Source organism: Aquarana catesbeiana, linkage group LG07 (assembly GCF_042186555.1).
Source record: "Aquarana catesbeiana isolate 2022-GZ linkage group LG07, ASM4218655v1, whole genome shotgun sequence".
NCBI classification, from domain to species: domain Eukaryota; kingdom Metazoa; phylum Chordata; class Amphibia; order Anura; family Ranidae; genus Aquarana; species Aquarana catesbeiana.
In genome coordinates this window covers 302,512,759-302,527,122 of record NC_133330.1, presented here as the reverse complement: position 1 = coordinate 302,527,122, position 14,364 = coordinate 302,512,759, and the positions used below count along the sequence as shown (strand labels likewise).

At 39.0% G+C, this 14,364-nt stretch overlaps 1 protein-coding gene across 1 annotated transcript in view; it reads right to left on the bottom strand.

Annotated features, from left to right (window-relative positions):
* LOC141103702 (cytochrome P450 4B1-like) overlaps nucleotides 1-14,364 on the bottom strand; it is a 67,370-nt gene that overhangs the window by 31,254 nt on the left and 21,752 nt on the right. The window contains exons 3-6 of the mRNA XM_073593594.1: nucleotides 12,160-12,204; nucleotides 4,004-4,131; nucleotides 3,180-3,304; nucleotides 2,903-3,054 (exon numbers count right to left, since the gene is read on the bottom strand). Coding sequence (XP_073449695.1) covers nucleotides 2,903-3,054; nucleotides 3,180-3,304; nucleotides 4,004-4,131; nucleotides 12,160-12,204 — 450 coding nt within the window. The remainder of the gene's footprint in view (nucleotides 1-2,902; nucleotides 3,055-3,179; nucleotides 3,305-4,003; nucleotides 4,132-12,159; nucleotides 12,205-14,364) is intronic.

The following is a 14,364-nucleotide window of genomic DNA, read 5'->3' as shown; positions in this document are numbered from 1 at the left end:
ACAAGGACAAACAGAGGAGTGACTCTTCCTATTGGGGGACATAAACAGCAATAAAAACTTGACAGAAGGCCTCATTCTTACCTACTGTATGCAAAAAATAAAAATAAAAAGGTTTTGCCTAAAGTTACACTTTAAAGGATAAGTTCACATTTTTAGAAAAAAAATAATAAATGCACATCTTTTTGCAGGTAAAAAATGTGCATTTATTATTTTTTTATTAGTTGCCTGTAAAGCATTGCACCTGCGATCATCAAGTCACGGGTGCAATCTCAGGCTCCTGCAGACTGTTGATGTATCTGTCTGCCTGCACCTCATAGGGGCAGGCATGTACTGAATGACAGCAAGGTTCAATGAACTACATAGAACACTCATCAGCGCCTGTTAATTCATTGAGAACTACAACCTGTCATCCACAATGGCTGAGCGTAGTTGTAGCTCTTCCATTCACAGAACTCTGTGAATGAAGCGGTTGGGTGGAGCCTTGCATGGCCGCATTTTTTTAAAATATGTGACAGGGAGTGTGGGGAGAAGATCCCCAGCCCACTGTCACAACAGGGGAGCGGAAGGGAGGACTGCTAGTTTAGTAAAATATTACATGTTACACCCTAAATATGTGAACTTATCCTTGAAGGCACCATTTTATATGAATTAAAAATACATAACCTAGCTACCAACATTTAAAGCAGAACTCTAGGGTTAGAAATATTTTAATCCTGTTTTTGCCTTTGAGATTTCTCCTCATTTCCTATTCCTGTGACACCAAGGCAAGAAATTGGAGAAACAGGTGTCACCAAAAGAGGAATTCAGTAAACACTTAACATAGGTCCTAACTGTTCCCTATTTTGCTATCTTTCTCCATTGGAGAGATTTTCCATCACTTCCTGCCCTTGTGAAATTCTGTCACCATAAGTGACAGTGAGGGGAAGTCTACTCAAGGGGATGCAGATAATAAAAACTTGTGGGAGGTCCTAACCTTTCTCCAATCTGTTAAAAACTAAAATAGATGCTTTGGCTGGAGTTAGGCTTCACAAATGATTTTCTGGGATTGATTTGTTGCTGGGCTGTGTCCCTAAATCTATCGCTCTCAAAACTGACCAAGAAACACTATGTAAAGTTGGAAATAGAAAGGCAACACCTTTACTTACTATTTCTCTGAAGGTATGCTGTGGTATATGGCACTAAGCTGTCAGTAGTAGATCCTGTAGGTTGTGAGGTGAGGCCCCTATAGATCAGCCTCGTTTTTCTAGCTTATCCCACAGATGCTCAATTAAATTGAGATCTGGAGAATTTGGAGACCCAGTCAATACCTCATACTTGTTCTCATGTTCCTCAAACCATTCTTGAACCAGTTTTGCAGTGTGGCAGGGCACATTATCCTGCTAGAAGAGACCACTGCCATCAGGGAATACCGTTTCCATGAAGGGGTGTACTTGGTCAGAAACAATGTTTAGGTAGGTTGTATGTGTCAACGTAACATCCACATGAATGGCAGGACCCAAGGTTTCCTTAAACCATTCTTGACTTCATCAAACCAGGCCACCTTTTACCAGTTCTGATGCTCAAGGTCCCATTGTAGGTGCTTTTGCCTGTGGACACGGGTCAACATGGACTGGTCTGCTGCTATGCAGCCAAATACTCATCAAACTGCGATGCACTTGTTCTGACACTTTTCTATCCGAACCAGCATTAACATTTTGAGCTACAGTAGCTCTTCAATTGGATCAAAATACACAGGCAAGCCTTCACTCCCTATGTGCATTAATGAGCCTTGGCCACACTTGCTCGCAGGGCTCTTGAAGAGGGCTTTGCCTCCCAGATTTCAGTGGCATTCTCCCTGGACCAATGACATTGGTAACAGGAAGTAGAGGGGGCTGGAAGGGAGCGTTCAGCTTCGGCAGTGCCAAGGCAGCATGGCTACACAGTGCCCTGCCTCTATCCACTGTACCATATCAAATTTTTCCATGGTGCAGGGCAGTGGAACAGGATCCATGGCATCATTTGTTGCTATTTGTGAAGAGGGGACTCTGTTGTGATGGGTGATGGGGTAATGGGGGGGGACCCTGTTGCAATGAGGGGCCTCTGTTTTGATGGGGGGGGGCTCTGTTGTGCTGGGGGACAGACTCTGTTGTGATGGGATCATGCTCTGTTATGATGGGTGAAACGCCATTGGGAAGGGAGGGATTCTAATAGGATTGGGGGTGACTTTGATTTGAAGGAGGCAATGTCAAGGGGGTACTTTGATGTAAAGAGTCTGACTATAAAGTGATGGGTGGAATCTGATGTGAAGGGGGAACTCCCCTATGTGGTGCCAAGGAGTGGGTGACATCATTATCCAGTGTAGATGGTAGTGTCCCTCAACTCAATAAATACAGAGCAGGACTAGGGTGTCTTGAGATTTTGCATACTTTTAAAGGGTGCCATGACTAAGAAAAATTGAGAAACTTTTCTTAGCTGACCCAATACATGTGCTTTTCATTGCAGCAACATGCAGATGAAGGGAACTAAGAGAGGAGAGGATAGAATGATAGTATGTTAACATTATGCCCCCCCCCCCAACTTTTTTTATATCTGCACCCCCAAATCAGACAGGTTATTTCCTGTCTTTCCTGGTTTTCCTTTCTTGGACCACTTTTGGTTGCGCTTGATCATTGTATACCAAGAACATCCCACAAGAGCTGCAATTTTGGAGATGCAGTCTTCTGGACATTACAGTTTGTCAAAGTCGCTCAGATGCTAATGCCTGCCCATTTTTTCTGCTTTCAACACATCATTTTCAGGGACAACATGTTTACTTTTCTGCTTTATACATCCCACTCACTTTCAGATGCCATTGTAGCGAGATAATCAGCCCTCATATTTTTTTGACAGGTGTCCTGTAGCATTCATAGGGTTTGACACTTACTTGTATGTTCATGAGCTGTTCTTAGTGCCCTTCTGAAGCGGTAGCCATGGGGGCTCAGATTGAAGATAAGATCACTATGGTATGGGAAAAAGCGGAATCGATAATTTACCAGAGAGGAGAGCTCATAGACAGCCTTGATGTATTCACTCTCACTGTAAGGGGACAAAATGTGAGACCAGTTTATACCATGCAGTAACCTCTTTCAGCCACCAGGTATCCTAATAGCAATAAACCAAAAAATGTCAAAACATTTTAGTACCACTCAGAAGGTACTGACCTGTCATTCTGGCAGTTACTTTGGTAACTGAAGGCACATTTCATGATGGTGTCCAATGTCATGAGGCTCACATGATGAAACAACTCTATAGACTTCTTCTCTGAGACCAGATGTTCCCATTTGTCCTAGCAAAGTTCAAAACAAAGGATTCTATTAATTGAATCATTTATTAAAGACTAAATCCAGCTACTTTTGTTTGCTATGGATACAAAAAAGTTAAAAACTTCAGTCTGGTTTTTATGACTGCCTGAGACTACACTGGTGAGATTTACTCTTACTTCCTGTCCCTGTTGTCAATGGAACTGCGGGTACAGACAGCACTAAAAATATTTTCTGTTTTATTCCTTCTCCTCTACTATTTTTTGGTCTGTTCTGACAGCAAGTGAAGGGAAATCTTTCCAGTAGGGACAAAGCAATAAAACCCAGACAGAGGATCTAACAAAAAAATTAAATAAAAAAGTTACGCATTTGTTTTTTTGACCTTTCACTGACAGAGCTGTTTTTGTGTTTTCTGCACAAGTTTAAAAAATCATTTTAGGTCCGAAGATTATGTAAACCACCAAACATTATATATTTTTTGAAAGGATACATACACCCTAGGGAATAAAAAGTAGTGGTAGTAAAATATACACTAAAGTTAACTTTAGGGCACACACATGCAATTAGTTATCCATTTTTTTGGTAAAACCTAAAAGATGAGATTGCAAACAGATACCCAGCATATCAAACTGTGTGCACCCGTGAAATGGCAACAAACTTTAGTAACCTACATTATACTATTATACTTATATTATAGTGGTATTACAGCACTGATTTCTCCTTACCAGCATCACATTAGCGCAGTCTGACATCAGTCTCACATATGGCTTCAAAACATCATAATGGAAACCCGGGGTCAACAGCTTGCGGTGCTGGAACCACTTTGCACCAGATAATATCAATAACCCTTTCCCTGCATAACAAAAACACAGTAGAAAAATCTGAGAAAATGAGGCATACCAACTAGAGTTACATGTACATGGTCAGAGAACATCAAACTGAAATTTCAGACTCCGTTCAGTTGAATAATCCACTAGATTCTTGGATTTCTAAGAATTCCCGTATCAAAATTTCCTTGATGCATTATTTGCAGGGCCAGATTTACCTTTAGGCACAGAGGCAAAGGAGAGACATTTTCTTTTACAGCTTTTTGCTGCACATTTATTTCTCTTGATAAGCAAAAATAAATACATTCTTCTCATAATGGCTTATTAAGACATTGCCACAATATTGTAAGAGAGGTTGGGACTGGCAAAACAAGATATCGTTTTTTTTGTGATTCGTGTGGAAAAGAGATGGTCCTGCTAGCACTTAGGGCATCAGGGCTTGTAACCCTACAGACTCTTGTACTGGAAACTTGGCCTGTTATAATTCTAAAGCTGTCGATACTCTATACGTATTTCAGAAAGTTCCTGATGAACCAGACAAAATTTGCTCCATGGGTGGAGCCATCCTCCTATCCGACATACTTCCATTGAAAAGTTGAAGGAGATGGACATTTTTGTGCCAAACATCTGCTGTTTTGGTATACTGAGAGCTGTAGCAGGAGATTCATCCATCCACACTAAATAGCTTGGCTGGGGTAATATATTAGATTATATTTAGTCAGCCTGTCTCCCTTTCTGCCAGTCTCATACTGCATTGTCACATGCAACATGCAACATAAATTTCCAACAAAAAGCATGAGAACTTCACAAGTGAGTGGAGCTAGGAATTCAAGCGCAAATATATTGGTGAAAAGATATATAAGTGGTTGATTTTGGGAGATAAAAGAATTTGAGGTGATAGTGGTATTTATTTGAAATATCAAATTTAGGGGGGCAGGAGGCGGAGCCTAGCGGAGCAGACATGCATTGTTAGAGCTCCACACCGCTGAGGAGAGAAGAGAAGGACAAAGCGGAGCCTGCAGGCTCAAAAGGTATCCATTTGAACCTTTTTGCCCCAGGGAACAAACTGTGAAATTTTGGGCAGGAAATATGGTACTGGGAGGAAACCGTGGCAGAAGTAAAAATCACCTCACAAAGAGCTCACAGGCACTCACTGCAGCTGAAGCAGCTCCAGTCACCTCACAATATACAGCATCAGGGCGCTCTCACAGACAAAAAATGTCACAGCAAGACTCTCCATTTGAGTCAGATACAGAACAAATCCTCTCACAAACTTCTCCACAAACCTCCTCAGTATCCCCAGTAATATTATTACAATTTGAAAAGATGCTTCATAAGGCTTTAAAACAAACCTCAGACCAAATAACAAAAAGCCTAACCAAAGAAATAAGAGAGCTGGGAAACCGCACCGCAGCCTTAGAAATAAAAATGGATGAAATTGAAATTACAACCCAAGAAAATATAACAGAATTGGAACAATTAAAAGAAGAGAATTTAATACTTCAAACTAAGCTCGAAGATTACGAAAATAGAGCCAGACGTTCAAACTTGCGCATAAGGGGAATACCTGAAACTGTGACAGACCTGCAATCTACTATTACTGCTCTATTACAAGAACTAAAGCCAGATATCCCTATTGAACATTTAGAACTGGACAGAGTACACAGAGCCCTCACAGCCAAAAAGAAAGATGGACCCCCACGTGATATAATCACAAAATTTCATTATTACAGAACGAAAGAACAAATACTAATTGCTGCAAGAGAAAAAAAGGAACTTAATTTTCAAGGACACAATTATCAAATTTTTGCTGACCTATCCCAACTTACTATTACTAAAAGACGATCCATGAAACCCCAACTAATGGAACTGCAACGCCACAACATTATGTATCAATGGGGCTTCCCCTTTTCAGTCAGATTTAACTACCAAGGTACAATTTACAGAAGCAGATCAGCAGATGAACTACAACAAACCCTTTTAAAATTAAATCTGACAGAACCCACAAGCAGCAACACTCCCACACACAGAAGAATGGCATCATCTTCACCTTCAGGCAGCACCCAGAAAATTTCAGAACAAAATGGGAATCATCATTCTCACAAAAGAAGCCGTTATGCCACATCATCCATGGACCAAGAAGATTCAATGGACTGACATCCTAATTCCTGATATCTCTTCATTTATTATACTAAGAGATGGTTCTCTATAAAAAACCTATATTTAAAACTGAATGTAACTGCATTCTGATAGTCACACACTGTGTGGGATCATGTTACATTCTAGTTATATTTCTTATTACTTCTGATTCATATAGCCTTAGAATATATAAGTGAAATAAGGAAATTCTTGTTCAGTTATATATTATCAGGTAATAACAATAGATTTATTACTTTTTAGGACAAATATGTTCAATAATCCAGAAGTAATGGAAGTTTTTTCTTTCTTTTCTTAAAACAAATATATTATTACCTAACTAGTTCCTAGAATTATGTTTTTGTTTATTCTAATCTGAAGCAATACAACCTCAATTTTATGAGTTAAACATATCTAAACAGTTACATATGAATAAAATATGTAATTGTTTACCTTACCAACCGCTCAGTGTCTGCCAACCCTCTACTTCAATCCCTACACTGGCTCCCAATCACCCAGCGAATTAAATTCAAAATTCTAACCACAACATACAAAGCCATTCACAACTCTGCCCCAAGCTACATCACTAATCTTGTCTCCAAATATCACCCAAATCGACCTCTCCGCTCTTCTCAAGACCTCCTGCTTTCAAGCTCTCTCATCTCCTCCTCCCATGCTCGTCTCCAGGATTTCTCCAGAGCCTCTCCCATCCTCTGGAACTCGCTACCTCCATCTATCCGGCTATCCCCTACTCTTGCTACCTTCAGGCAATCCCTGAAAACTCATCTCTTCAGGAAAGCTTATCACGTCTCCAACTAATCTCCTACCACTTCCACCAGCTCATTCCCCACAGTTACAACCTTTTGTACCACCTGCCCCACCCTATTAGATTGTAAGCTCTTCTGAGCAGGGCCCTCTTAATCCTATTGTATTGTATTGTATTATAACTGTATTGTCTCCCTTTTATATTGTAAAGCGCTGCGTAAACTGTTGGCGCTATATAAATTCTGAATAATAATAATAATAATACACTAAAAGGGTTAAAATCCCAAAATAATTCAAACTATCTTCATCAATACCAAAGTTATTAACAGTACCTTTCTAACTGAATTATTTAGCCTAGGGCAAAACTAACCATATACAACCACCCTGGAATAAATAATTTCAACAAAAACTATATTCTGCACTCCAATTAATGAATCATCATTTTGATGTCTTTTGACATAGCACTTTTCTCCTGTAAGCGGAAGATCCGTGTACCCCCGTTAGCCCTCCTCATTCTCCCAACCATATTATGTGGGAGTGTGACGAAGGCACTTATTCCCCTGAGAGAGATATTTATTCTCTTTCACGGGTAAATTGTAATTACTTGCAAAAAATAATTTATACAATGTATCATCTAATCTCATATGTTTTTTGTTTACTCTTTACTCCAGAATTCACTGGTTTCTTTTCTATCTATTCATCTCTTCAGTCCACACAGGTTGATCTGCGCAGTCAGCTCTGCATAACAAAAAGTAAGTCAAAACTATTTGATCTGTTGCCATGGCACCACTGAATATACTTTCCCTGAATGTTCAGGGAATAAATGTCCCTCAAAAAAGGACCAAAGCCTTCCGTACTTTCCATAACAAGAAGGCTCACATAGTATGCCTCCAAGAAACACACTTCACCAAAGATTCTACTCCAAAATATATTTCTCCTTTTTATCAACAAATTTACACGGCTTCTGCCTGTACCAAGCAAAGGGGAACTCTAATTGCATTTCACCGATCCACACCATTCACCTTATCATCAGAAATTAAAGACCCAGAAGGTAGATACCTGATACTCATGGGTTATATAATGGATACAGCAATCACGGTGATTTCCTACTACGCTCCTAACAAACAACCTACACCATTCCTCTCACATATATTACAAGTGATTAATACACACAAAATAGGAACAGTGATAATGTGTGGGGATTCGAACCAGGTCCTCCTCCCATTTCTAGATAAATCACCTTTTACACCATCCAAAATAACCTCTAGATTACCTTTTTCTCAACTTCTTTCCAAATACAATCTGGTAGATTCGTGGAGAGAAAGTAACCCAATGAAAAAGAAATTCACTTATTTCTCGCACCCTCATCAAACCTTCACCAGAATAGATCATATTTTTCTAACAATAGGAATGATACCAGAAATTATTGCATCAGATATAATTCCGATTCCGTGGTCTGACCATAATGCAGTATACACTACTATAGCCTCAGCCATACCAAAAGCGCATGACCCAACGTGGTACTTACCGGACATAATGCTCAAACACCCACTACATCAGATGGCCATTGAACAAGCTTTAAAGGAATACATATCAATTAATAATACAACAGACATCTCCCCAATAACACTGTGGGAAGCTCATAAGCCTGTCTTGCGTGGTACAATACAAAGACAAATGGCACTATTTAAACGGGAACGCAAAAATCTAGCAAAAAAACTAGAACTCAATTTTAATGCAGCCTACATATCATTTCAAGATAATCCATCTCAGAGTACAAAATCTCATCTGGAAAAATCTAGATTGGAATACGATCTATTTCTCACTGAGTCAGTTGATAAATCCCTCAAACGCTCCAAACACAATTTCTACATGAATACAAACAAACTAGGTACATATTTGGCTCGGGCATTAAATTCAACTAACAAATCTTTCAAACCAATACGTTTGAAATTATCAAAAAATGTTTACACTTGTAATCCAGTTAAAATAGTCCATAAATTTCACTCACATCTCGCAACTTTATACAAGACTAACAATGAATTTAATCCTACAGAGGCTGAATCCTTCTTCTCAAAAATAACCTTACCTGAGTTATCTCAGAATCAAAAAAGCAGTTTGGATGAGCCTATAACTATAGATGAAGTTGCTAACGCCATAAAAGACCTAAAACTTAACAAAAGACCAGGCCCAGACGGCTACTCGGCTTTATACTATAAAACATTCTCAGAAATACTCTCTCCCATTCTCACTGAAACTTTTAACAAACTTCTAGATGGACATTCTTTTCGGCAAGAAACACTAATGGCAATTGTTTGTATGATCCCAAAACCCCTTTCTGATGATACTTCCTGTGTGAATTATCGGCCTATCTCTCTGTTAAGCCTCGATATTAAATTATTAGCAAAAATAATAGCAAAACGCCTCAATAGCATTATAGGAAAATTAATACATAGAGATCAAGTAGGCTTCATGCCAAATAGACAGGCAGGCGATAATATACGCAGGGCAGTGTTATTGGCACATATTGCTAAAAAACGGAAAATCCCTTTATGTTTTCTATCTCTCGATATTAAGAGGGCATTTGACACAGTATCCTGGCAATATATGCAATATTCATTACAAAAATGGGGTTTTGGACCCCACTTTTTAACATGGATCAAAGCATTATATAATAAACCCAAAGCCTATATAAAATATGCTGGATACAAATCTGAAGCCTTTAATATCGAAAGAGGTACCCGACAGGGTTGCCCATTATCTCCCTTATTATTTGCCCTTATACTCGAACCCATGGCCCAATACATCAGAACAAACAAAACTATAACTGGCATTGAAGTAGGAAGTATTACACACAAATTATGTATATTTGCAGACGATATATTACTTTTTCTATCATCACCACAGGTCTCTGGTCCTAACTTAATACCAGCTCTTGATGGATTTGCAGCCCTATCCGGCCTTATGATTAATCCTAAGAAATGCCTAGTGCTTAATATTTCACTCACAAACATGGAATTGATCCCGGCTAGGGCTGCACTCCCATTCACATGGGCAGAAAAATCAATCCCATATCTTGGAATTCATTTAACAGCATCTCATTCTGACTTATTCTCAACCAATTATCCTCCTGTATTAAGACAGATCACAAATCTAATAAAACAATGGTCGCAACTTCCTTTATCCTGGATAGGGAAGATTAATGCAATCAAAATGACTATTCTACCCAAATTGCTTTATCTATTCAGAGTCCTCCCTATTCCAATTCCTTCCTATTTTTTGAGAATAGTACAAAAAAGAGCAACTTCGTTTATATGGGGCTCTTCTAAACCACGTATACCTATACACACACTACATCTTCCCAAAAATAAAGGAGGCCTGGGATACCCTAATTTTACTAACTACTACAGAGCAGCACATTTGGCCAGTCTGTCCAAATACCATGCAAAACAGGAAATCCCATTATGGGTATTTATAGAGGCTTCAGAAAATGACCCTCTATTAATATCAAATTTATTATGGCTTGATCCTAAAGACCGCTTTAAAATTCATAATCCCATAACTAAACACTTCTTATCTCTCTGGGATAAACTAAAAACCAAATATCAGTTACAATCTCCACACAATCCTCTCCTTTCTTTTATCAGAAATCCGGCCTTTTATCCGGCATGGATCTACCCAAATTCTTTTAAAGCTTGGACAACATCAGGCATTCAGACACTAAATGACTTCATAGCATCTAAATCATTCCTTTCATTCCCATCACTTAGAGAAAAATATGATCTACCAAACTCTGAGATATTTAGATATCTCCAAATCAAAAATTTCTATACACCATTCCTAAAGGGGGATACACCATTATCCCAATTATCCATTTTTGAATCAATCTGTACAAAAGATCCATTTGTTAAAGGTACAATTTCATCACTTTATAATCAATTATATGGAGTAGCAAATCTTAATAGACCCTCTTACATTCAGAGGTGGGAGGAGGACCTGGGACGAACTTTAGAAGACACGGACTGGTCTAACATATGGCTCACATCTAAGTCATTTTCACCCAACATCTTAGCACTGGAGACAAATTATAAAGTCCTAACTTGCTGGTACCTTGTACCCGCCAGAGTGGCAAAATATTCACCTAATACCTCAGCTCTTTGTTTTCGAGGATGCCCAGAAATAGGCACATATTTACACATATGGTGGACGTGCCCAGTAATCCAAACCTTCTGGAAGGAAGTCTTCGTGATTGCATCTAAAATATTTAAAAAAATAATACAACCAGATCCATATTTAACTTTACTTAATCTAAAACCGGAATGGTTAACACTCTCTCAATTCAAACTTATGATCCAACTAATAACGGCTGCAAAACAAACAGTGGCCAAGGCATGGAAATCTCCTACATTGGTACTAGCAGAAACAATTCACAGAATGAATAATACAATGTCCCATGCTAAGATGGTAGCCATCGATCAAAATCAAATTCCAAAATTTGAAAAACTTTGGCATCCTTGGATAAAACAACAGTTCCTGTCAAACTTCAATGACTCTGTCCTGTTGCCATGGTAACAGATTAAATGACTTACAGAGACACCCATTCTAAGGCTTCAAAGAGAACTAAAAAGAATAATAAACTGACGAGCGGGACAACCTTGTGGACCATACCTCTACCTTTCAACCCTTTTTCTTCTTTCTCTTTCCTTTTCTCCACCTTACGATTAATGCTCATTATCCGAATTTATTTGACCTATATACACTCTACTTGTAAACAATATGTATAGTAGGTATAAATCATTTAAATACCTACAAAAGTAACTAAGGAAATGATATATATCTTTAATTTAGGTTTACGTGAACCCAATGTTTAATATTTGAAATTTCATGATATTTACCTATATAAACCCTACTGTAAAACAATGAGCTTACTTTATAGATCCTTGTAAACTTACTTTATGTATCTTTATAACATTGTATACTCAATAAACTTCTATTGACAAGGAAATATCAAATTTAGTTATGAGGACTTTAGAAGTCAAAAAGCTGTAAACAATAATTTACAGAAGGTTAAGTGATAGGAAGAGCAAATGATAAATGTAGGTATGCAGATCCTAATCAAATGTTAATTGATGGCAATCATTTTTTTTACATACCAATCCATGAGGTGAGGAAGTAATAGGCAAAGTTATCTTTGGGATCTGTAAGAAATAAAAGCATGATAGTTCTGTTTACAGGTCATACACAGCACTGACATTTTTTAGACACCCCATTTGGGGTACAAGATGGCAAAACCTAAAATGGAGCAAACAGAACTGAAGATGTATATTTGTATTCCTTTCCAGGTCTATCATAGAAATTACTTATAACTCTTTTTAAAAATAGAATCGTTATCTTTATTTTAGAATGTCAAGCTACATTGATTCAGGGAATTCAGGGATTTATTCAGGGAAGTCTATCCCACACCCACATAACAACTGTCCCCGAGCCACTCCCATCAAATCATTCTCTGCAGCTATTACCTTTTGTACCACCACCCCCTCCCTTTAGAATGTAAGCTCTACGAGCAGGGCCCTCCTGTACCTTTTGTATTGAACTGTACTGTAATTGTGTTGTCTCCCCTATACATTGTAAAGTGCTGCGTAAACTGTTGGCACTATATAAATTGCGTATAATAATAATAACATTGATCATATTGCATGAGTCGGATGTATTACATCACAATTTGAAAAATAACAAGCTTTTTGTTTTGTTTTCCGTCCAACTGTAGGGTAGGCAACAGACGAAAGAAAACGCCAACAAGCCCAACTTTAAACCAGCTGGGGGACAGCAAGCAGCTTAAATAGTTGTCTGAAGAACCTTATGCCAAAGTTGAGATTGGATGAGGCCCGAAGAGCCACCTAGTAAAACTTATAGAATGAGTGACCAGAAGACCAGATCGCAGGCTTCCAAATCTGAGAAACAGATGATCTGACCCTTGATAGTACTCAGAGCCAATCACTGATCCAGGCCTAATTGCAAAAAGGCCCAAGATTCATCCAACAGAGTATTTTCTGAGATTAAAGTTTTTTCCTCACACCAACAAAGTAAGCCTTCAGTGTGCGAAGGTAGACCTTGCGGGGATTACTGAGTCAGAGAGGTTCCTGTCCATTGAGGCTGTCAAAGCCAGCTGCCATGAAGCAGGATGATAAACTGGTCCTTGACCTGGTCAATCTGGAAGAGCCTACGGAGCTTCTGCCAAGAGGCTTATTAGGTCAGAGTACCATATCCACCTGCCACTCCGGAGAGATAAGTATCACCAAAATGCCCCATCTTGATCCTTTGACTGAGACCAAGCAGAAGATTTATGCAAGGAAAGGCATAGATCAGGTTGTACTTATCCACACAGCCACCACAGTATTCTGCCAGAGGATCTCTGCATCTGAAAACAAACATGTCCAGTTTGTTGTTGAATCTGGAGGCCAAAAGGTCCAATTTCATCATCCCCTTCCTGAGGCAGAATTTCTCGAACACATTTCCCCTGATCCTAGTGCTTCCAAGAGAATGCACTTTCCTTGTGGAACAAAACCTCTGGCTTAAGCTGTGTCCAGGATTAGACCTAAATACTCCAAGAGATGAATCAGCTTCTGTGTAGACTTCCGGAGTTTCAGGATCCAACCAAACCTTGAATTGTCCACACCACTTTGTTGGTCAAGATCTGTGCTGATTGTTCCCTCAACGGAATACTGTCCATATATCCCATGGCAGAGATGCCCTTAGAGTGTATCAAGGCAAGCACAAAGACTTGAAAATTAGGTGAAAACACAGGGAGCTAACTGAAAGGTAGGCACATGATCTGGAAATGCTGAAGACCTACATCAAAGTGAAGAGATCGCTTATGTGCTGGAAAAATAGACACATGCAAATGCACATCCCTGATGTCTACAGAGGTAGAAAGTATCCATGATAAAGGGAGGTTACGACAGACCCGTTGGATTCTATACAGAACCTTTTCGATAAAATTAAGGCAATCAGTACCTTGAAATCCAAGATGGGGCTGATGTCCCACTTTGGTCTTGATTCTTGGAACTGTGCAATGGTTGTATTAAAAAACCTTGACTCCTTTCTGATACAGGAATTGAGATGATAACCCCTTGTTCTTGAAGGGCCAAGACAAGGGCCACAAGGAGGTCTGCTAATCTTCATGAGAAGTCAGCAATGGCAGCCTTAATGATTCTCTCTAAAGGAAACCTGTAGTGACAGAGTTAAAGCGGGAGTCCGGCAACCAATCTTTTTTTTTTTTTTTTTTTTTTTTTTTTAGGTCATTGAGACACTTTGCTAACCCCAAAATAATACTCACAGTTTGGGTGTAATATTTCTGC